Raw genomic sequence first — 24,681 nt, 5'->3', positions numbered from 1 at the left:
ATATATATATATATATAATCTATAAAATTTGTAATCTATAGAGAATTCGCATGTAGCCTAAAAATCAGTTTATAGAGATAAAATTTAGAGAACTGTGGATAGATGATATTATACAATCTTCGAAATATTGCACGCGTTTATCAAATGCTAACAAAATATAGTAAAGATAAATATAATATATCATATAAGATTAAACGGGGGTTAACTGAGGACGTAATCATCAATCTTTGTCCTAAATTAACCTCTTTTTGTTGTTTCTTACAAAAGCGCAAACTCCAAAATTTGCAACCTTTGTAGCTTCAGTTTGCTTCCTACGACACCAGATGTAGCTGAGTCATCCAATCACGAGAAAAACTGTCGGTGACGTCAAAACAGAAGGAAGTTAGTTGAGCAGAAGTTTGGATGTAAAGTTATTCGTTCAAATGTGATTAGTAATGGCTGCGAATTTACCACATGAATTTAATAGATACGCCAAATACTGCAAGCACTTAAGGAGAATTTTGAAGGATACGAGACATTCTTTCGAAGATATCGCTAGAAGTGGCTATTTCGACGAAGGTAAGGCAAAATCTATAATGTTATTGTGTCTGCAAATTGCGACTGTAGTTTAAGCGACCTTGTCTCATTCTGGAAAGTTTAGTTTTTTTTTCTTTTATTTTTTAATAGAAAAATTAATATTATGTCATCATCTTTGACTATAGCAGTTTTCAGAATTTTGTTAGAGAGAGAGAGAGAGAGAGGTTTAAAGTGACATGTCCCTTTAAATCTATCTATTACAAATGTAGCTCAACAAGTTGTTTTGTTTTTGAGGAAATTTTTGCTGATGTTATTTAATTAAATATCAAATGGGATGACGAATTCACACCCCTTCAATGAAATTTATAGAAAAATAATGTATTAAATTTATTGATATATTTGTTTTTATGTAATAATATAATTTAAATAGATGTTAAACACCAAATTTAAATAATTTGTGTGTGATTTAAAAAGTATTTTTAAGGAATTTGTAATGAATAGATTTAAAAACTGGAAAGGAAAACAATAAAAAAAATTAATGTTTTTTTTTTTATTTCATAAAACAAAAATAATGAAATTTTGATTATGATAAAATTTTAGTAATTTAATACACATTTATCTTGAGATATGCCCATTTATTAATAATTTTTTCTGTTTTTTAATCAAAAGAAAGTTTAAAATTATGTTTATCTCCTTTCAGTTTTTAAAATGTGATTTTCCTTGTTTTTGTTTTTAATTAAATGTTTTATTTCATACATACATACATACACACTGTATATCATAAAAAATTGTTAAGAAATAATGTATTTAAATTCTATTTATAATCTATTAAAACAATAGATAACATAATATATTTTGTAATACAATTTCTCTTTGTCTTTAATANAAACCATTAAGCATTGCTATATCATTAATTACTCATTTACATTGATAGTTCTGTACATTTTATATGTTCTTAGTGTTCCTCTGATTTATACATCCTTCTTTCATGCTATGTTAAGTTTCCAGTAATTTGGTGCTTAGCTATTGCTGGGTATACCAGCTTATATAAAAGTAGTAAAAAGATGAGTACTTGTTAGAAATTTAAAGAATATTTTCACCTTATATCATTCATGATTTTCACTTGGTTATTAATGCATTTAAGCTATAAATATATATGGTTTTAATATACTAATAAATTCATATAATGGCAACAATGTTTTGGGTAATTAGGCTAGACTTCTTATTTAAATCAGATTGGCTTCTTAGTTAATCATAAATGAAAATTTTTAATAAATACATGTCATGAAAACAAATTCATTATTAGTAACACGTGTTTAAAAAAATTGTATTTTTAAGACTCTTCCTTAAAAAATGTTATCTTTATATCAAACTAGCTGCAAGGACCCGCTTTGCTGGGTTTTTATTTGTTCGTACATTTGTATGTAATATAGTTTTTTTTATATATAAAAGACTGTTTTTCTAAGTAATCTAGAATCTAGCTGCAAGGACCCACTTCGCTGGGTTTTTATTTGTGGGCAAAAAGTAACGATAGTGAAGATTAAGATAATTACATTATAGCCAATCTTACTCGTTTTCACAGAATGCAAGAATTAGGTCTCCATTTCCAGACTAATTAGAGAATTTTTACGTCCAGTCAAATGAACTATTTTCAATTTGATCAATTTTCTGGAACATTTACAATCCTTCTATAACCGAACGAATTCGAAAATTTTTAAAATTGAAATAGAAAATCTTCCACTTTCAACCATTTTCAAGTTCATATCTCCCACATCCTTACAGCTATCGAGACGCGACCACCATAGTGCACGAATGGAGACTTGGGGCTACTACCACATACAAACCTCATTCATGTGTGATGTGTAGTTTTGGCTGAAAAGTGAAATATAGGGACACACACGTCCATTTTTATATATAGATATAGATATTAAATTTTAGGAACTAAATTAATATGATGTTTTTGAAAGACTCGTATCTTCTTTTGTAAAATATTTGTCAATATTATAAAAATCTAACATTTCTATGTTTAATAATTTTAGTTTTTGTATTGTTTATGCGCTTAAATATTTTTTTGTAATAACTTGGGATTTTAAAGACTGTTGTAGATATTATATATTGAATCTTTATAAAATATTAATTGAGTTGCTTAGTTTTGCTAGTAAATTTCTTTACTAGATTATTTATATGTTCATTTTATTAGATAGATGTTTCATTTCCTATAATTTTTGCACTGGAAATTGGTTTTGTCTGTCTTGTTTATTGTTAGACAAAGTTAATGGAAAAATTATTATTAAACATTTATAAAAAAAAAGTAATAATTCACTGACCTGAAATTTTTAACTTTAAGAGTATTTTTAACTTTTTTATATTACTTTATTTATTTGTAAACATTATAAATATTACCGAATTTACTCGCATATAAGACAAGGTTTTTATTAATTTTTCATTGCTTCAAAAACCTAGATCGTCCTACACGTGCGAGAGAAGAATTCTTTGCATTTTTGCAATAATTTTTGTGAACTGTGTGTTTGCATTTTTACCAGATGCTCACCCTCTGGTATTTAAAAACAAAAGTATTTTATCTGGGTCATTTCAATCATTCTTGTGTATTGTTAGGAGTAAAGATGAATAGCAATAGGAAAAGCAAAGCTTTTGAATTGAATTCAAGATTGAAATTCCAAAATCACATGGGAGCACAGTATAAGTTTTAATCCATTCCCATGTGGAAACAGATGATTTTTGGAGAAACTCATAAGTGTAAACAATGGAATGGATTTGACTGTTAAGAATTGGCAAAAAAAGGTTCTTGTCCAGCTTTACATTAACAAATTATGTTGTCAATTTTACAAGATTTTTCATTAAAGTTTAAAATGCCAGTAATTTTTGCAGGACAATGTGTGCATTTACATGCATTTGACATTTTATTTGTGATTTAAATGAAATAAAATTAAATTGTATTACCAAGTCTAATTTTCTTTATCTTTAAAGTCACACCTTGTCCTATATGCAAGATCATCTTATAAGTGAGTAAATATGATATTTAAAAAATTCTTAAATATCAGTATTATAATAATTGAAAAGAAATTTTGCAAAACAAAAGATTGATATATGGTACACTTATAGAAATCTTTTTTAAAAAAAATATGTAGGTAAAGAGAGATATATACATTCATATCAGTGGAAATCAAATGAATATGAAGGTAGACAATCTTAATTATTTTAATTTTTTTTGAACATATCTTTTTTCAAATGTGTGCAATCTATGTAATATTTTCAAATATAAAATTACATAATATAAAAAAATAAAATAAAACCATTAAGCATTGCTATATCATTAATTACTCATTTACATTGATAGTTCTGTACATTTTATATGTTCTTAGTGTTCCTCTGATTTATACATCCTTCTTTCATGCTATGTTAAGTTTCCAGTAATTTGGTGCTTAGCTATTGCTGGGTATACCAGCTTAATTATGGGTGTTCTATGAGATTGCATCACCTAACAACTGTAAATGTCAAAAAAAAAAGATGTAAAGACCTTTGCTGGTGTTATATTAATGTTCTTTAATTATCTTATTTAAACATTAAGAAGCATAGCCCACTCTGCATTGAAAAAAGAAAAGTTAGCTTTTGTTATCTCTCAACCAGCATAGTTCTCAATCTCACTGTTAATCCTCTCACCATCTCCTGAATCATCTGACAAAAACAAGGAGGAAATTTTGCTGCATAGTTCACAACACTGGAGGGAAATGGATAAATGTCATTTTCACTTTTAAATCCCAATGGAAATCTCTTCTGAATTTGAGCCTGGAAGTCTGGGACTGTGACAAATTCAGATATTTATGCTTGGAGCTTCTTGATTCATCAGTTTCTGAATACCTTTCTGCACTCATAATACAGTGGTACCTCAGGATACGAAATTAATCCGTTCCGAAACTGAGATCGTATCATGAAAATGTCGTAAGGTGGATCATCTTTTCCCATACGATTACATGTAAAACCAAATAATTCGTTCCAACGCGAAAAACATACTCAAATTAAAGCCAAGTAATACATTTAAAAAAATAACTGTAGTAAGAAAAACAAATGAAAAATGCGAACTAATGTAACGTCGTATGGTGAGTTTTTGTTCGTATCGTGGAGCAAAAATATGTTCGAATTTCATGTCGTATCCTGAAAATTTCGTATGCTGGGGCGTTCGTAACCTGAGGTACCACTGTATCTAGTGTGCAATGCCAAAAGCACAATTTATATAGTTGTGATTACAACTATATAAATTGTGTGCTTTTGGCATTGCATAAAAATATTTATTTTGCAAATATCAATATTTTCAACAGTATATAACTGTTCTCCTCAGGCACGATCATTCATAGAGAACAAAACATTTGAAAACTTTTTTATTATTAATTATGTATTTTATATTTTAGTAGTTTTATTTTTAATGTTTTTCTTTTACATATCATTGTAGTTTTGTATTATGGTATCATTTTGTAAATTGAATTTAAAATTAGATATATATAATGTACATGGAGTACAAACAATTTTATAAATTGTGCTTGTCTAGAAACTTGAAATGTAAATTAGTATGGGTAGTAAAATTAAATTTTATTTAGAAGAAAAGAAAACTGATTTCCCATCTTTTCTTTTTCTTTTAATAATCAAGATCTTCCTTCAAAAAACAGGAAAAGATCTATTAAATGGATTGAGTTAGGCAATTCTCAATAACAATGAAAATTGACTAGTCATTCTGATATAATTTTAAATGGACTATTTCAACTTGATATTGGGACCCTCATACTTGTAATGAAACATTAGTAGTATCATGGAATTACCATAACATTACACCATTTGAAAATATATATTAAAATTTGATTAATCATTATAAAAACAAACTTTTTTGCAGATTTTAGTGGAAGCTAATTTCTAATATAAAGCAACTTTGAGTACTTTTTCTTTTTCTTTACTTAAAGCTACTTCATGCATATACCAAAATAAGAAATTAGATATATTTAAAAATGAACCAGATTTAGATCTGAACAGTTACTGATTACTTGACTATATATAGTGAAACTGTGATCTGCTATTCCTGGATATAATGTTTTCCCAGCAACATTTCTAGGGTCCCTAAACCAATCTTATTTAAATTACAGAAAATAAATTTACACTAATTGTTCCTCGATTTATTGCTTTCTTGGTTAGAACTTTTAGTCCTGAAGAATGTTACTTTCAGATACCCACTGATTGTTAAGGAGGAGCAAAATACAGACCCACAAAAAAACCACAAACACACCTATTCACATCCATCAAAAGAAGAGAGTTAATACACATAGATAATAGTAACAGACAGCATTTATGTTTCTGAAATACGATGTAGCAGTTTGTCTGCATATAGTTTAGCTGTACGTATGTATGTAAGATAATGAGCTGAAGAGGAAGGGATGATGACAAAGTTGATTTCACATAAGTGAAGAGTTTTACTGAAGTATGTACAAGATACTTTTATGTATTCAAGCTCATGGGAACATTTTTATATGCTCATATCACCAAAAGAGACTAAGCAAATATAGTAAATATTCAAAATTAAAAAATGCTGCTAAACAAATGAAGATTGGCTTTTTAAAAAGGGGATTATACAGGTTGGATTTGATGGTGGAAAAAATAACATTGGTATAGTTTTTTTTTTCATTTAATAAATGCAATATAGGCAAATGTGACTTTTTCTGTTTTATATAAAATTTTGCATTTATCATTTTCCATAAATCATAGATTTTTTTAGGTCTCTTGACAAAAAGGATGAATTTATATTTCACTACCTATAGTTAAAAAATTATTGCTGGAAGATCTATAGGATACTAGATCAGAGAAGTATGTATTAGTTTTAAAGGTCATGACAATGCATTATAAGGAATATGCTTTTCTAAAATGAGAAATATAGTATTTGCATAGTCTTATATAAATTATAAGACATATGTTTTCATCATCAGTTGATTTAACAAAAATTTTGAACATTTTCTACTTGTTTTATTTAGAAAAATATCAGGCTATAATATGGCTACTATTTAATAATTAAATATTCAGTAATTTTGTCTAGAGGTAGGCATTAAGTGCATCTCTTGATAAAGTTAATAATTATAAGTTTCTAAATTAAATATTAAATTCTGGAAGAAAAGAATTAGCCAATTATAATCCAATATAATCAAGCAGATCATTTGGCAATAGCCAAACAGTGAGTTAATAGATGTTTATATATGTATATTTAGAAAAAAAATTTTTGGATAAAATATAAAGTATTTTTTATATATTAAAATATTTTTTGCATATCTGAATAAATCAAATTCTTTTATGAATTGATTTTTGAAGTTTAAAACAAATTATGGCATTACTTTAAACTTCCTAAAATAAATTTTTTAAATTACTAATTAAACTCCAGAAGTAATATTAGCATTGTATTACAGTAAATGTTAGATTTTCTATCAGCTGCTATCAAAATAATTTTATTTCATCTTTAGTAATAATAATGTTATCTTTGACCTTCATACTGTCACTATCTCTTCAAATATTTTGTTTCAGTATGTTGTTCAGTTTAACTACTTTAGAATTTAAACTTTATTATTAGTTGCCTTTATATATTTTTTAAGTTCAATAGCTAATTTTCTGTAATTCTGTAAATTGACAAGAAAATATAAAAATGAAATATATGTGAACAAGAAGACTTCCTTGCTCTAGAGCAGTATTCCGCAATCTTTTTCTACTCGCGGCACACCTACAACTCGACATGACTCAACATGGCACACCAAAATGTTATTCCCCTCAAAAACGTATGGTATTGTGGTTTTGGCGTGGTGGTTGCTTTTATCTTTGGTCGCTGTGAGTGGAAGAAACGAACGAGACGAGATCGTAACAAAAACTAAACTTTTATTGTTCTTCTCGCGTACTAGGTACAGCACATGTCTCGACGACGCGGCTAACAAAGGACAACTGGTTTTCGACCGTCTTTGTGTAGTGAGTTCGAATTTATTCCAGGAAGTGGTGACTCATATGCCCGGGGGTAATTGCTTGTCTTTTACAACCGTTAAGGATACAGATGTGAAAGGCGGCGTTCGCCACAGAGTATCCCCCCAGTGAGGGACGAGCGATAGAATTGATGTCGGACGAGTCGCTTAACGTTACATTATGGTGACTAGTCTTTTAGGAAAATGGACGTGACGGCCTGACCTAGTCGTGACGGTTTGATCTTCTTTAGAGGTAGTTTCTAGTTTTTTGTTGTTCGCTGTTGCTGATGACAGTGGTTTCTGCGATAGACTTGACTGGATGGGTTTGATAATGGATTCCTGGGGTGATTCGTCCTGTAAGATATGCGCTGGTTTTACTCTGTCAATGGAGACGGTTGATTTGCGACCTTGGATGTCAATTACTAGTGTTTTGTCGTGTTGGTTGCTTTTATCTTTGGTCGCTGTGAGTGGAAGAAACGAACGAGACGAGATCGTAACAAAAACTAAACTTTTATTGTTCTTCTTGCGTACTAGGTACAGCACATGTCTTGACGACGCGGCTAACAAAGGACAACTGGTTTTCGACCGTCTTTGTGTAGTGAGTTCGAAATTATTCCAGGAAGTGGTGACTCATATGCCCGGGGGTAATTGCTTGTCTTTTACAACCGTTAAGGGTACAGATGTGAAAGGCGGCATTCGCCACAGTATGATACTATTAATGGAATTTCGTAATGCCATAAACCTATTATTATTATTATGTTGAGTTTTGTGAGTTACACTCGGTTGACACCAATGGCTGTGTATCAGAGTCAAGGCATAGTAACTTCAAAACAAGACAAAAATTAAATGTGTGTTAGTGTGTGTCTATATTCAGGAATTTCCTAACAATATGACATGTATTCAATATAGTGGCCTTCTGTAGTGTGATGTATGTGTTTCTGTTCAATTGTAATGTTCCCAGGTTTTGAGTAGCGTGTGTGGTATGACCTGTAGAGAAGAGAACGACAGGTACAATAAGTACCCTCCACAGATGCCTTATTTCCTGGGCGAGTTCTGTGTACTTGTTGATTTTTTCACTGCATGTATTTTGTACATTGTGAGTTTTTGGAACAGATATGTCTATAATGTATGTGATTTTATTGTTTGTCAATGAGTGTGATGTCTGGTCTGATGTGGTAAATTGTTTTATCTGTGATTATGGCTGTTGTAGTACATTTTGTGCGTGTTGTTTTCCAATACTATCTGTTGAACGTATTTGTAGTATGGTTCGTGGATGTCTAATAATTTGTTTCTTTGCAAGGTCTTGATGTATTTGTTACTTGATTATGTCTATGTAAATTATTTGTCGGTGCCAAGAGGTTGCAACCAGAAGTGATGTGTTGTATGGCACATCATGCCAGAAATGGCATGATGTGAATTTTCTGCATGTGTCATTAGTGAGTGTTGTATCTTTGAGTATGTGCTTTCTGTAGTTTTTAGTATTTGTCCTGATCCTGTATGGCAATCATAAATCCTTCCGTCTCCCCAAAGAGGCATCCCCGAGCTAATCAGCTGTTTGACGCAGTTTTGTCAACAAAATACTGAGCCAAGTCATAGGGATGTCTGCCATGGAGTGCCTTTCGCATCCATGATTGCTTAATGGTGTCTATGCTATTTATATGTTGTGTCGTGTCCATACGTTGTGAATGTAAATTTAATGGTGTGCTATTTGAGTCTGCTAGAGTTACTGCTTTATGTAACTGTGACATTTCTTGTTTTTTGCAGAAAACTCTCACAATGTCTGTATTTGTTTATAGTGGAGGTTAAGTATGTTGATCAGGCCACATCCGCCGTCTTTAAGTGGAAGGGTTAATCTTTCTATGGCAGATTTAGGATGATGATCTTGTTTTCATTTGGAGTTGCTCAAGATCTGTGTGAGTCCAATTTATAACTCCAAAAGAATAAGTGAGTACTGGGATGACATATGTGTTTATTGCTTTAACATCATCTTATTTCATCAGTCAGTGAAATACAAGCACAAGAAATACAACTGTGATAAAAATATATAAATAAAANGAATATTTTAAAAGTGAGATTTAGATATTTAATTGATATGAACAAGGTTCTAACTGACACAATGATACCTATTTTCAATATTTAAAATTCCGGAAGTCATTTAAAACATGTACGAATTATAATACTGCTAGATTCTAATAAATATGAACCTAGCAGTATTAAATAAAATATGAAATTAATAGAATATGTAAGAGTTCACATCACACCTTTCACCTTGTGACGGCACACCAGTTGCAGAACACTGCTCTAGAGCACAAGATTTCTTGTTGTAATCACATTTGATATGATTTGCTTTGTTACAGATCCTTTCCCTTCATTCTCAACAAGGCAAAAATTAGTTTTTCATTTTTTATATGAATATAAACCAACTATTTATTAAATTTCGTGGACTCGTGGATTTGCTTTTTCTCTTTCGAAGTCAAAGTAGTATAAATCTAGTAATGTAGATAAACAGTTTTTTCCTGCAGAATTTCTTTCCTTAGAATCTTTAAAGATTTTGGAGATTATACCACAGAAAATATTAATATTAAAGTAATAACAAGTTTTCAATGTTAAAAAAATAAATATTTAACTAGAAAAAGTTGTGTTTTTATTAGTCAGTTTTAATAAACTGAGTTGAATAAAGCAAAGAACCAAAAGTACATAATTTGAATTGAAATATTTTGAATTGCATTCTATGGATAACGCAGTTTCTGATGTATATAGTTTGTTGTAATAATTTGTGTAGATTGTTTATAACAGTGAAAAGTAAAAATATAAATTTCCTTTTTGTTTTAATATAGCACAAAACCATAATGGTAAAATATAATTAAGATAAAAGTTGATTGGTGGATACCTAATAGTTGCATGTTAAAGGAAAATGATACATTGTGTTCTCTATTCTTCTTACAAGTTTTACTGAAATCTAAACACCCTGTGTTGATTGGATGGAAGTATGTATTGTGTTGAGTCTAGAGGTGTAACTAAGGAGAGATGAGGGAAGCATGTGATCAAGACATTGACCTTGGAGGCTCCAAAATGAGTCTGCAAAATTAAAAGCTCATAAAATTTTTTTGTAATTAATGTTGAATCGGGTGCAAGATATGAGGTTTGTTCTGGATGCTGTAACTGTTTATGGCCCTGGTTGAGTCATGAGTAAAGTAATTTTGTTTTTCTAAGCATTAAACTATAGCATAACTTGTATTATACACAAAATTTTAATAATGATTTTCATAATGGTTTTAAATTACTTTTTCTAAAGTTAAATTAAGGCAGATAATGTTATGTGAATTTAAAAAAAAAATAACACTGTGGTTACAGCAACAAACAATGTATGTAGTGTGTATGACACTGAAGTCTTAAATATCAGAAAATGTCAGCATTGGCTCAAAAAATTTAAGAATGAGGATTTCAGTCTTGAAGATGAGCTTTTCTCTTTGATATATAATACTAAAGTTGCTACAGTACTGAAAGCTGACTCAAGATTATCCAGGTGAAAAATTGCTAAAAAAACTTGGATTGTCTCAATCAACAGAAGTTAGTCAGTTGTACCTGTAGTAGTGTCATAGTGTGGCAACATTATGACACTATTACAGGTACAACTCATTAACTACCCTGTGGTAGTAATCTGTTGGTCTGGCAGCACTGTTTCTCACAGCATTTGTATTTGTAACCATTGTGTGTTTTAGACACAAATAAAACCTTATGCTAAGGTAATGTCTTTGTCTCTTTATACTACAGTTTATTTGTGTCTATAACTACTTAAGATGGATAGCCTACTCAAACCTGAACATTTCAATGTTGATCCTAACATTAGTGGTTCCTCTCAACGGTGGTCTCATTGGTACTGAACTTTCGAGGTATTTCATATCATCAATGGAAATGGATGATGTGAGGAAGTTTAGTTGTCTTGTTAATTTTGTTGGTCCTTTGGTCTACTCCTATATATTAGAGTGCTCTGGATTTGAGGATGCCATTAAGACATTGACTGCCCTATATTTTCATATAGGCTTAAAAAGATTAATTAGACAGTGACAAGAAAAAATTTACATTTATAGCTTTTCAGCCTATAAATGTAATTTTTGCTTGTCACTGTCTAATTAATCGTCAACAACCTGGTGAGTCCATTGACCAGTATTATCAGAATCTCAGGGCATTAAGTAAGGACTGCAACTTTACCTCTATCTTGGCCAAAGAGTATAATAGTGAATATGTATGTGATGCTTTTATTGCAGGATTGCTATTGCCTCGAATACAACAGCGTCTTTTGGAAAGTCATACTTTAAAACATGTAGATGCCTTATCGCAAGCCCGTGCTTTAGAATCTGCTGTGCTCAGTCCGAACCCTTTGTTTCCAATTCTAGTACAGTAAGTGCTATCCATATCTCTGATGGAAAAGAATTGGAAGAAGAGAATTTAAACAACATCAAAGATAATTCTTTGTCCTTGCATGTGTGGCTGCTACCAAATGCCATTGTCCTTATTGTGGTTATGTGAAGCACCTTCACAGTAGATGCTGCTAGAAAAGAAGATTGTAACAGATGTGGAAAGAAAGGACATTTTTCTAGGGTATTTAAAAGCAAAGAGAGTAAGCCAACTATGCCTGCCATAAACTTGGCAACTGTTGCTCACAGCCTTTTGTCTAGAGCTACAGTTAATATACAGCTAGACAACATTTTAACTTAAAGCCCTAGTAGATACTGGCAGTTCTGAGAGTTTTATAGATTATCATTTTGTATTATGTCATTGTCTCAGAATTATTCCACATTCTGCTCAACTTTTTTGGCTACAACTTTGTCTTAACTTTGTCTACTACTGTCTTAACTTTGACTGTAAAGGGTCAGTGCATAGTTTCTATTAACTTAAAGTGTCATACTTATCTAAAGGTTTTGCTGTCAGCCTTATCGGGTCTATGTGCTGATGTAATTTTAGGGCACAATTTTCTAGCTTTACATACTAATGTTTCCTTCAAATTTGGTGGCTCTCATAAATCATTGTCAATCTGTTCTGCACTGTTTGCGAACATGATGCCAGCCCATCTCTTCAAACATCTGTCTAAAGACACAAGGCCTATTGCTACTAAATCCAGGCAGTTCTGTAGGCCAGATCAGGATTTCATTGATGCAGAAATTAAGAGGTTGTTGGCTGAGGGTATAATCGAAGAAAGCAATTTTCCATGGAGGGCTCAGGTGGTGATTGTACCTGATTAAAAGGAAAGGTTAGTTATAGATTACTCTTACACTATTAATAGGTTTACTGAATTAGATGCATTCCCTCCCCCTAGAATTGACGACTTGATTTAGAAAATAGCCTCTTATAAAGTTTTCAGTACAATAGATTTGCGGTGAGCCTACCATCAAATTCTCATCCCGAAAGAATACAGACATTACACAGCATTTGAAGCTTGTAACAAATTGTGGCAGTTTAAGGTGATTAGTTTTGGTCTCACAAATGGTGTTGCAGGATTTCAATGTTCTATTTCTCAGTTGATTGCTAAAGAAGGCTTAGTCGATATGTTTGCTTATTTGGACGATGTTACTATCTGCATAAGAACTCAAGAGGAACATGATCATAATCTTACTCATTTTATGGACATAGCCCTTAAGTATAATTTAACACTCAACAAACTGTTTTCTTCTAGATCTATTTATATACTTGGGTTATCTAATTGAACGGAGAGCTATATGACTAGATCTTGAACGTCCAAAGCCCTTGCTAGGATTATCGCTCCCTACAGATATATCTCTATGCAGACAGTAGGAATACTGGTCCACTATGCTCAATGGATAAAGGGATTCAGTGAAAAAAAGCAATCTTTATCCCAGAGTAAGTTGTTTCAACTATCAGTTGAGGCTGTCATGACCTTTTCAGATTTGAAAACCGAAATATCTCATTCTACCTCGACTTCTGTTATTGACAATGTGCTGTTTGTTGTTGAACCAGATGCTTTTAATTTTGCTATCAGTTCTATATTGTCCTAGGAAGGTAAACCTGTGGCTTTCTTCTCGTGATCCTTGAACAGTAGTGAGAGAAAACATACTAGCATAGAGAAGGAAGCATATGCTATAGTTGAGGCATTTAAAAAAGTGGAGACATTTCTTAATTTGATGTCATTTTACATTAATTTGATCAATGTTCTGTAGTTTTCATGTTTCCTTCTAAATCTAATAGTAAAATTAAAAATGAAAAGATTCTAAGAGATTGGAACTGTCGTGTTACAAATTTGATATTATTTACCACTCAGGTAATTGGAACACCATTGCTGATGCTCTATCAAGGATTTGCTGTGCCCTCCCTGATTTGAAAATACTCTGTTCTCCACAATTCTTTCTGCCATCCAGGAGTAACTTGTTTTTATCATTGGGTGCATAGTAGGAATTTGCCATTTTCTTTGGAGGAAATAAAGAAATTGACTGCTTCTTGTCCCACTTGTATGAAATTAAAAGCAAAATTTCTTGGCCCTTCAATCATCTTATTAAAGCTGTCTTCCTTCGAATGATTAGATATTGACATTAAATGTCCTCTTACTTCCAAGTTAAGGAACCGTTACCTTCTGACAATAATAGATGAATATTCAGGATTCCCATTTGTATCCTTTGCCCAGATGTCAGCAGTACTACTGTTATTAAGTGCCTTCATCAGCTGATTTCAATATTTGGAGACCCATCATATATACATTCAGATAAAGGAGCTGCTTTCTTATCTTGTGAACTCTGTGTTTTCCTCACCTCTATTGATGTCACTTCTAGTTTCTCTACCCTTTATAATCCCCAGGATAATGGTCTCGTCAAGTGTTGTATTGTAATGGTATTATTTGGAAGACAATTTCCTTAGATCTCTTGTCTAATTGATTATCCGAATATTGATCAACTGAAACATTAATTAACCGAAAGTTTTCCAATTGGCAAATTTAAATTTCAACTAGTGCTGTGGTGCTGCAATCTTTGGCTATGTCTTGGGCTACTCCAATATTATTTTTGTTGGTGTGCATGTTTTAGCTGGCAGCAATGGTGTGACCATGAGAGAGTACTTAAGGATGTGCCAGGATTTGAACGAATTTCAACATGGGATAGGTTAATATATTTTTTCATACATAATCAGTTATCCGAAAAATCAATTTTCCGAACAACCCAGATCGATTATCCAGTTGATTTGGATAATCGATGCTCTACTATATTGATCAGTGGGAAGATGTATTTGGCAATGCATTACATGCTGTTCTGTCACTCCTATGCGCAGTTACAAATTCTACCCCTCATGAGAGATTTTTCAGACACACCCAGAAATCTGGAATGGGTATTTGCCTTTCCACTAACCTTCTTCTGCAAAATGAAGGATAGTGGGCGAGTTCCTTCAGCAGTGTGGGTTTGGGGTACAACGCCGATGGTGTCATTACATATGTCTACCATTAAAGAGAGATTGTCCTATGAGGAATAGTATGCAAGGGTTGTTGCATTTGATAGGTCTGCTTTACATTGATTGAAGGACTTCAGAGCAGATTTGTTCCAGGAGATAATACGTTTATCATTTTTCTTGGAATCCTTGAGAAACTTAGTAGTAGGGCCTGAGCTTGGGCTCTGTTTGGCAAAAAACATCTTTAAAAATTGATCATGGCTAAGAAGTGACAGAGCTCAGCAACAGTTTTTGGTTGAGGAAAATTATTAGTGGCCTTAGTTTTTGATGGCAAAGGCTTTACGCCTGACGATGTGATCGTGCAGCCGAGAAATGGAACTGCAGATTTTCCAAGGATGCATTTGGATGGGTTTAATTTTAGACCGTGGTCTTGCAAGCAGAGGAACGTTTGGCAGAGGTGGTCCATGTGTTCATCTGCATCATTGGATGCAACCAATATATCATCAAAATAGGGGATGCAAAAGTCAAGGCCAAGTAGAACCTGGTGGATGTATCAATACCACTGGAAAGTTTGACCAGCATTTCATAGGCCGAAAGGCATATAGATGTATTCAAACAAGCCAAATGGGGTTGTTACAGCAGTTTTTGGAATGTCCTCGGGGAAGACCAGTATTCGGTGATAGGCATGGGTTAGATCCAGTGTGGGAAAAATGATTTTGCTTTTGAGGAGTTGAATGCAGTCCTGTATGTGAGGGACAGTATAGTGATTGGGGATAGTTATAGCATTGAGATGGCGGTAATTGCTGCTTGGTTGCCACTGGCCATTTGACTTTTTGACCATGTGTAGTGGGCTGGCCCAGGGACTTTTCGATAGCCTGATGATGCCTTGAGACATTAAGAATTGAAATTCTTCACCTGCTGCTCGGAGCATATCTGGTAGTAACTGTCTGAGTTTCAAGAAGACAGGTGGTCCTTTGGTCTCGATGTGATGGAAGGTGGATGGTGTTTTTTGGTTTTGGGAGTTATCAATGGATTTGTAATGGTAGTGAATTTGTAGGTTGGTTTCTGCCAGCAACCAGGAGACTCAAGTTGCATGATTTTATTGATTAGTCGATTGACGTCCACCAGTAGGTTGAATTTAATTAATCTTTCAACAGTGGACTAGTTGGGTATGGTTCTACCCCCCAGTAGTGGAGAGTAAACGTGGGGAATTTTTAAAGTACTTTTTCATACGTTTTTTTCTCATTACTGTTTCGGAAAAAGATTTTGTAAACAGTTATGTCTAGTAAAGAAAAGTCTTTTTATTGTTACATAATTCATTTTTTATGTGAATTTTTTTTCGCGGTAGTTTTAGGCTAGTTTTTGGCAATACCCACCAAAAGAATTTGACGACTATAGTCATCACTCACTACTGAGTGGTTAAGAAGTCAATTCCTATGATGGGTTGGGTCACATTGGCAATTACAAATGGCCATGAAAAACTACACTTTAAGTTAAAATTGAGTGTTAATAGCTTTGTTCCATAAGTTGAAATAGGTGTTCTGTTTGTGACAAAGAGGACTAGCTTCTCAGGTTTGCATAAATATGTGTTGGAACTTTTTGGAATCACTGAGATGTTGGTGCCTGTGGCTATTAGGAATTTATATTTCATGGTAGGGTCGACCATGATGATTCGGTCAATGTGGTGGGTGCAACTTCTGGGCGTGAGTGCCCGCCTAGTCAGTTTTCCGCCAACCGAAAGGAGCAAGGGGCTTTGCATTTTTTTGCCTGCGCCCCAAAGGTATTATAGCATGCTAGTTACACATGCCATTGTCAGGGCTGCTGTGCTGTTGATTCTGCCGTGATTTACTGCGGCATCTCGTGTTGTTAGAGGGGGTATTCAGAGTGTCTGAAGGAGCGGCGCATCATAATCTGATGGTCATAGTGAGGTTCTTGACCTATTTGACTAATTCCGCAACTTGGCTCTCCAGGGTGGAGATAGCGGCAGGGTCAGTTCATGTTCAACCATTTGGATGTATGCGGAGGAGACTAATTCTGTTATCTTGTTGGCCATAGCGGCCAGTTGTTGGAGTTTTTCATTGGATGTGGCTAAAATGGCTTGTACATTGTGGGGTAATCTCGACAGCCAAAGGGATTGTAAGAGGTCTTCGCTGAAATGGTTACCAGCCAAGATGCACATCTGTGTTAACAGGAAGGATGGACGTTGGTCTCCCAGCTCCAACTGTTGAAGAAGTGTTCTGATTTTGGAGGACTCACTCTCTGAATAGATGTCAATGAGATGAGTCTTTAGCATAGAAAATTTATTCTGGTTAGGCAGGTTGAGGATTAGATTTTGTACTGAGTTTAAAATTTCTGGCTCTACTGCCACAACGTGTTTAAATTTTGTGTTGTTGACGACACAAATGGTAATGGTTGGTAATGGTTATGTTGGTAATGGAAAATTGCACTTGTAGCTGAGCGAACCATAAGTTAGGGTTGCTCTTCTAGAAAAGTAATGGTCTGATTGTGATGTGTACTATGTGACGGTGATTGTTGTTATTTTCTGCCTCAGCCATGATTTTAGCATAGTTGTGGCAGTGCAAAGGTGGTTATCTGTAAATGATGCGTTGCATGTACAGTTCAGCTCATGGTGAGAGGACAAAGAAAGATGGCACGCAAAGGATGTGGCTAGAGAACAAAGGATGGCATGTGGCACGAGGACAAAGAAGGACGGCAAGTACAATACCTTTCTGTTGAGCCATTGACCGTCAACAAAAAATATCTGCAGTTACACTTTTTGAAGGTCTAGATGTATGAGTAGGCAGTTCCAAAAGAGATGAAAGTCCAATGTTTGTATCCAATGCAAATGGATGGAGTTTTCATGTTGTACTGTAGAGTCCTTCATCAGGTAGAGGGCACCATAAATCATATATCATGTTCAGGTCACCAGTTTGTAGTGCTACTTTGTGCTTAATTAATTATGATACACAAACAAGGCTACATACAAAAAACTTAAATTTATTATGTACATGAGATCTGGTATGATTGTACAAGTAAAGCACAGAGGTGGGAGCACAAGCATCTAGAGCAAGGTCCGAACCAAAAGTGAGGTCATAGGTCAGGTTGCCAGATCTGTTCAATTCCGAGTTCCTTCTGGTGGCAACTTATGGTTTATGACCAAAGCTGTTGCCACAACAATGTATAATTAAATCTATTTAATTTGCATAAATATCAATTTTATTTTTAAGTTTCTTCAGCAATGAAATCCTGTTGTAAACCAAGAGTTTCCTGTATTCATAAAATTTATACACAAGAGATAATTAATTGCAGGCAAAATTGTAAGAAAGAACAGAATTAAAAAAAGTTAAAGAAAACATTTTAAGACTACTTAAATGAACATTTGTAAGCTTAGTCATAGGCTTTAAATTTGATAGGCTAAGACTAAATACAAATTTAACAATTAGCTAAAGTTTATAAATTGAAACTTTTAATTTGTAACAAGTTTGATTCTTAAATGATTTTTAATTAGAGTTGTAATTAGACAAAAATAAACACTGCAAAATCCTAACAAACCAGCGAGAAAATTATACACAGTGTAAATGTTTTCACCTCTGTTAAATGGGCATATCAGACAACAAACTGTTGAGAAGACACGGGATTTGTTAAGACATGCTGGTTTGTTAGGTTTTCATAGTGTTTAGTTTTGTCTAATATTAACCAGTTGTAAAGTAGCAGTTGTTAACTTAGAATTGTAATAAACTATAACTAAATCAACACCTGTTCACTCGCTGAGAGATTTATTCTTAACACAAACGTTTTCAATCCAATCAATGGATCATCGTCAGGTAAATTNATTTTATATAATTTGAATAATAAATATTCTTGCATTTAATTCATAGATTTTATTTGAATGGAGTTTTTTTTTAATTTATCAGTTTACTTAATCAAAATTTACTAATGATTAAAATTTTATGCAGAACACCTGTAGAAAATGTGTTATGTTTACTTATAATTAAAATTTTCTAATCATTAAACAATTAATTAATCCAATTATAAATTAGTAAACTTTGACAAGTTAATATGTTAACTAATGAAAGTTCTAAACTTAACATTAATATTAAATGTTTAATTCAGTAATTTAAGTAAATACCTATTTAATTTAACATTATGTTCACCATTGTGTTGAATTGTTTGAATAATTTCAGATTGTTTTAGAACATTACTTTCTAATAATCTCTTTAGTCTTTACCATTTAAACATCCATGATTATACAATCAGCATTTTTTTCCTAGTTTCATAAAAAAAAACTTAATTCATATGCAATAATCTGTTATTTTTCTATTAATCTTTTGTAACATTTTGATGAATTTTCAATGTTTCCTAAAGTTTAACCAAAATTTAAATGATGATCTGTGTTAGCTGATAATTAAATAACATTTGTGAATTGGAATTTATATTGAATTCTAATTGATAGAAGATATTCTCCTTGTATATGTTCTTCATATAAATGAGTACAGTGGTACCTCAGGTTACGAACGCCCCAGCATACGAAATTTTCAGGATACGACATGAAATTCGAACATATTTTTGCTCCACGATACGAACAAAAACTCACCATACGACGTTACATTAGTTCGCATTTTTCATTTGTTTTTCTTACTACAGTTATTTTTTTTAATGTATTACTTGGCTTTAACTTGAGTGTGTTTTTCGCGTTGGAACGAATTATTTGGTTTTACATGTAATCATATGGGAAAAAATGATCCACCTTACGACATTTTCATGATACGATCTCAGTTTTGGAATGGATTAATTTTGTATTCTGAGGTACCACTGTATCTTAAATACATTATTTTTTATAATTATAAAGTGTACAATGATTTTAAATTAATGTATACTTATTAAGTAAAATGCATAAAAATGTTTTATCTGTTAATATAATTTTTACTTTTCATTTTTGTGTAATGTTATTAATGATATTAAGTTAAATTAGGAATTAAATCATATGATTAAAGCCTAATGATTTGCTGAATTATCAGGCTGTTTTCAGGCTACATTAATAGTTAGTTACAATTAGACTAGAGGTAGGTGAATATGCCACCATCTTGTATTAATTTAATTAATTAATTTTAATAATTGTAATAATTTGGCAGATTGTTTAGCTTTAATCAATTAAATCTGGTTCTGAGTTAATGTTATATAAATCTTATGATGATTTTGGATCTTTGATGTGTTCCATAAGCAATTAATTATTGGCTATTATCAAAGGTTTTGTTTTTTTAATAAATAATACTGTCAAGTTATTTTCAGTTTACTTAAATAAATATTTTCATATAATTTATTAATATTAATTGCTGTCATGCTTTGTCTTTCGAACTTTGTACTATTCAAATCTTTAAAACTAGTGGTACTAAGTGGTACTATAAACCACTTAGTACCACTAGTGGTTTGTGACAGTGCAGTTTTTAAAAAATGAAACTTTACAAATAACAGAACAAATACTAGATGCATGTTGATAACAAATAAATTTTTTCTTAGTAGTGGGCATCAATAAATGCAAAAAGTAAATTTTTTTTATATTGATATTATTTAAAAGCACTAGTAATTCTCCTCTGTAATGATCATTTGATTTTTCATAAAATAGTTCTTTATCAGATGCGTTTATCAAATAATCATATGTAGGGAGATTTTTTCCAGATTCAGTATAGAGATTCAGATATGAATATTTTCAGTTATTATCAATTATGTACAGTAATGAGAGATGATTAAAAATATTGATAAGTTCTAAATTTTATTATCAAATAATTTTTCTGTGAATTTTTTTAGAGAACTTGTTGTAGGTTGTATGGAAAATAAATTTTAAAAAGTAGATATAAACAGAAATTAATGATGAAATTTCTAGTCTGGAAATGAACTTTTCTAAAAGTTAATAGGCAATGCCGTATCTAGGCAGGTGCAACAGGTTTGTTTTAGCGGAGTGGCTAAAATCTGCCGAAGGTAGAATTGGTTCGAATTTGGTCCTACCTTGTATGATAATTGCTTCAGTCTCAACCACATGTCCAGCATCCTTTGTTCATCAGTCAAGGTTAATGAAGACACTGATTCTGACGAAATACCTTATTTTATTTCTCATGACTACTGAATATTTACAAAGGTCCCTAAATTAAATTATTATTCAAATGTGAGTCCGTTGGCGGAGTTGATTCCAAAAGGTTAGCATAACGAAAGCGTCTCTCCTAGTCAATGTCCAAGAGCAAAGTGAGGTCAGAGAGGAAAGGTCAAGCAGTCACGCCCTCTGCCCTATAAGGTGCACAGTGCTCACTTGGAAGGGGGCCCAAAATGCATATATTTGTTTTATTATTTTCCCAAACCTAATTAATTAAGGGTCCTAAATGCAAATTCTTGCACTGGGCACAGGAATGGCTAGTTATGCACTGTTAATAGGTGATTAAAATGTTTATAAATGTTTAATCATTTTAAAATATTTATTCTGTTCTCTTTATCAGAAGAAAATCATGCATTTTAAGTCATCTTGAATCTTTGAAAGTTCAAAATGTTTCCATAAGAGATTTCTCTATTCTTAATAATAATTGAACAGTCCAAAGTATTTAAATACCGTATTTTGACGAGTATAAGTCACTGTCAAGTATAAGATGCACCCCTAATTTGAGACAAAAAATTTACAAAAAACTTTAATGGGATTGTCTAAAGATGCATTTTATTCGTTTTTTTTTATTCAAGAATATGACGGATGGATGAATCGATACCTTTATTAAACTGAAATAATCGTCATTTCTTAATGTAAACTCAGAGTTCGTGTGATGACAGTCGACAGAACATGGCGGCAATGACTCGTATGTCACTACTCTGTTAATCTAGGTACTCTAGCCATTCGGTTGAGGGACCATCTGCTTAATGGACCACTGCACAGGTTGGTCCCTAGAGTGGACCACTACTATAGATAATTTCACTGTAAAAATGGTTACCTGTCAAGTATAAGATGCACCATGATTTTGAGCCCCAAAAAGTAGAAAAAAAAGTGTGACTTAAACTCGTCAAAATACGGTAGTAACTAAATCTTACTTAATGGAGATTTTTGAGTAAAAAAAAACTCATAAAATTATCATTCTAATGTTTTTTCTTTTTTAACTACTTTACATTTAAAATCAGTGTTTTATTTTGATTTTAAATGTAATTTTGATGTAACTTTGATTATTGACTATTACTTTTATATTTGTGACTATATTTTTTAATGTTTAATAAAATGTTATAATAGAATTTCAAATATTTAATTAAAAGAATTTATATTTTCAATATTTAATTAGTTTAAAAAAATTTAAATAAAAAATTTTTCATAAAAATTTAAATTTCAGAACAGCTTTTAGAAATTCGTTTAAAACCTAAAGATGTCCAAACTGTTCAAGAAGTATTATTTCAGTCTGTTGGAATTGTGATTTTAGGACAAAGTTTTTGGGCAAAATCTTGTGTAGCAAATGAATTATTTGGACAGCCTATTCTTCCCACAGTACCATCTGGAGAGACTGAAAAAGGTTATTTGAATTGGCGAATGGTATGTTATTTAAATAAATTATTAATTTAATATTGAAATTATTCAATTTAGCTTGAAATCAATTATTTTCTTTGCAATCTATAAGTGGTAAAATATTACAATAAAGTAAAGAAATTTTCTTTTATCACACAATTTGTCAATAATACAATCATGTATTCAAAATATTTTTTCAAAGAAAATTAAACTTGTGAAATTCAAAAATATAAATATTACAGTTTATCGTAAATAATTATTCACATTTATTTTATACTTTAAATTGTTTTAAGGATTGCAAAATTACTATTTCTTAATACTAACAGCATCAAAACTATTTTATTCCTTACTAATAATAATGGTAATGATTTGAAATATTTAATAATTACATTTGGCAATTTAATATAGTTTGTAAAACAAACTATATTACATTATTTTTATCAATTTAATTAGCTTCTTTAATGTTTCTGTTATAACATTTTTCAAAGAAAATTGTTTAGAACAATGTTTCCAAAACTATGTTCTGTGGAACACCAGTGTTCTGTAGAAAGTGAATAACTGTTCTGTGAAAATTATCAAAATTAATATGAGTCCTGTTTTAAATGCAGCAATAAATGCTAACACATGCTCTGGTCATAACTTAGCTGCTGGTTGACAGCTGTGTATGGTTGTTGACATCTCCAAGTGTGACTGAAGTATGGTGGCATTCATTATAGTAAATGTGAGGTCACAAGCAATGTTAATTGAAAACTGTGAAAATATGCCATCACAGGAAGCAGCAACTACTTATGCTGACATCTGAATGGAGAAGAAATGGAGTAGTTACAAACTGGTTTTTTCAAAATTTAATCTTTTATTCTTTTTATTTAATATTAAAGAACAAGTGTCATGTAAGAGCAGACCCAAACAGAAATATGATGAAAGTTATTTAAATTTTGGATTTACTTGTATTTGTGATACAGATGTAATGTGTTTTATGTAATAAAATACTAGCAAACAGTTTTTTGGCTTCAGCTAAACTTTACAGGTACTTCAAATCAGTGGCATGCCATCATTAGAAGTGGTGGAAGCGCCGCTTGCCTTGTATTTTATAAAAAATAAATACATATTAATTTTAATTATATGAAAGTAATTGCACAATATTTTATTATAACCGCATTATTTATCTTATTACAAATTTCTATACTACATGTGAAAAAAAAATAAGATTGCTATTGTATATTCGAATATTAGTGGCAGAGTGGAATCTCTGTATTGTCAGATTCCAAAAAGCCAGATTTGCGCATGCGCTTTACAGAGCACCAACCTCACCCAGTTTAGCCAGTGGAAGCCTACAACCTTGAGTTGATGCTACACATTCCAACACTTCCAATTCTATCCGGGACCGGTTCCGGGCTGTTAGTCGCCCGCCCGCTAGATATTTGGCCGATTACATGAATAATGAGTAGATTTATAACTTAACCCAACCGATAAGAATTTACTGGTATGTTTTTATGATAGTTCTGTATAGTTGACAGGAGTTTAAAAAAATCCATTAAAATATTTGATATTTTTATTCCGCTCTCCGATTTTATATTACTCACGGATTTCAATGTTAAACCAGTGATATTACGATTTCGTATATCCCATCTTTAAGGGGATGTAGAAAAAAACGTGTACAATTCTTGTATAATGTTAAAAAATTAACTGTTACTTTGACAGCATCATTTACAACTAAATTTAATGAATGAGAGAGATGCACGAGGTACAGAAAAAGCTCTAGAATTTATTTTCCTTAAATTTACGATTTATGTATCCGTTTGTCATAAAAATTTGTCTTTCCACTTTTTTCCCGAGACTACAAATATTCGAGTACAAAGTAACCGGTTTCGACTTATTTCTACTTAAGAAGTAGTTAAATAATTAAGCGATTAGGGAATTGGGGACATAAACAAAACCCTGATGAAAGAGCCGGAATATTACTTAAACAAAAGCTTAACCGAACCAATCTATAGCCGAGTACAGTGGGGACTGATTTCTTCGAAATACTGTATTAGATGTAATAAAGACAGAAATTTTTCCAGTTCAACGAGAGTGACCGAAAAGTTGTAAATTTTGGAAATTTCTGAGGACACCTGGTCCTAAAACGAATTAGTTAGAAAACAAATGACTATTAAGTTTAACATATTTAGATTTTTACAGCTATGGTGAGAAACGTTTAAAATCTACAACAGCCCTGTCGCGTCCTTTGAGATATACTAGTGATGCGACAAAAGAGGTATTTGA

General features: G+C 31.9%; 1 protein-coding gene across 1 annotated transcript in view; it reads left to right on the top strand.

Moving 5' to 3' along the window:
* The first annotated feature begins 232 nt into the window (after positions 1-232).
* The window catches only part of LOC111629250, a 111,500-nt gene continuing 87,051 nt past the window's right edge, over positions 233-24,681 (top strand). Inside the window, 2 exon segments of the mRNA XM_023373133.1 lie at positions 233-558; positions 22,247-22,443. Coding sequence (XP_023228901.1) covers positions 435-558; positions 22,247-22,443 — 321 coding nt within the window. The 5' untranslated portion in view covers positions 233-434.

The sequence above is a fragment of the Centruroides sculpturatus genome, unplaced genomic scaffold (genome assembly GCF_000671375.1).
Source record: "Centruroides sculpturatus isolate CEXI.00-Female unplaced genomic scaffold, Cexi_2.0 scaffold561, whole genome shotgun sequence".
Taxonomy (NCBI): Eukaryota; Metazoa; Arthropoda; class Arachnida; order Scorpiones; family Buthidae; genus Centruroides; species Centruroides sculpturatus.
This window is presented reverse-complemented; position numbering and strand designations above follow the sequence as displayed.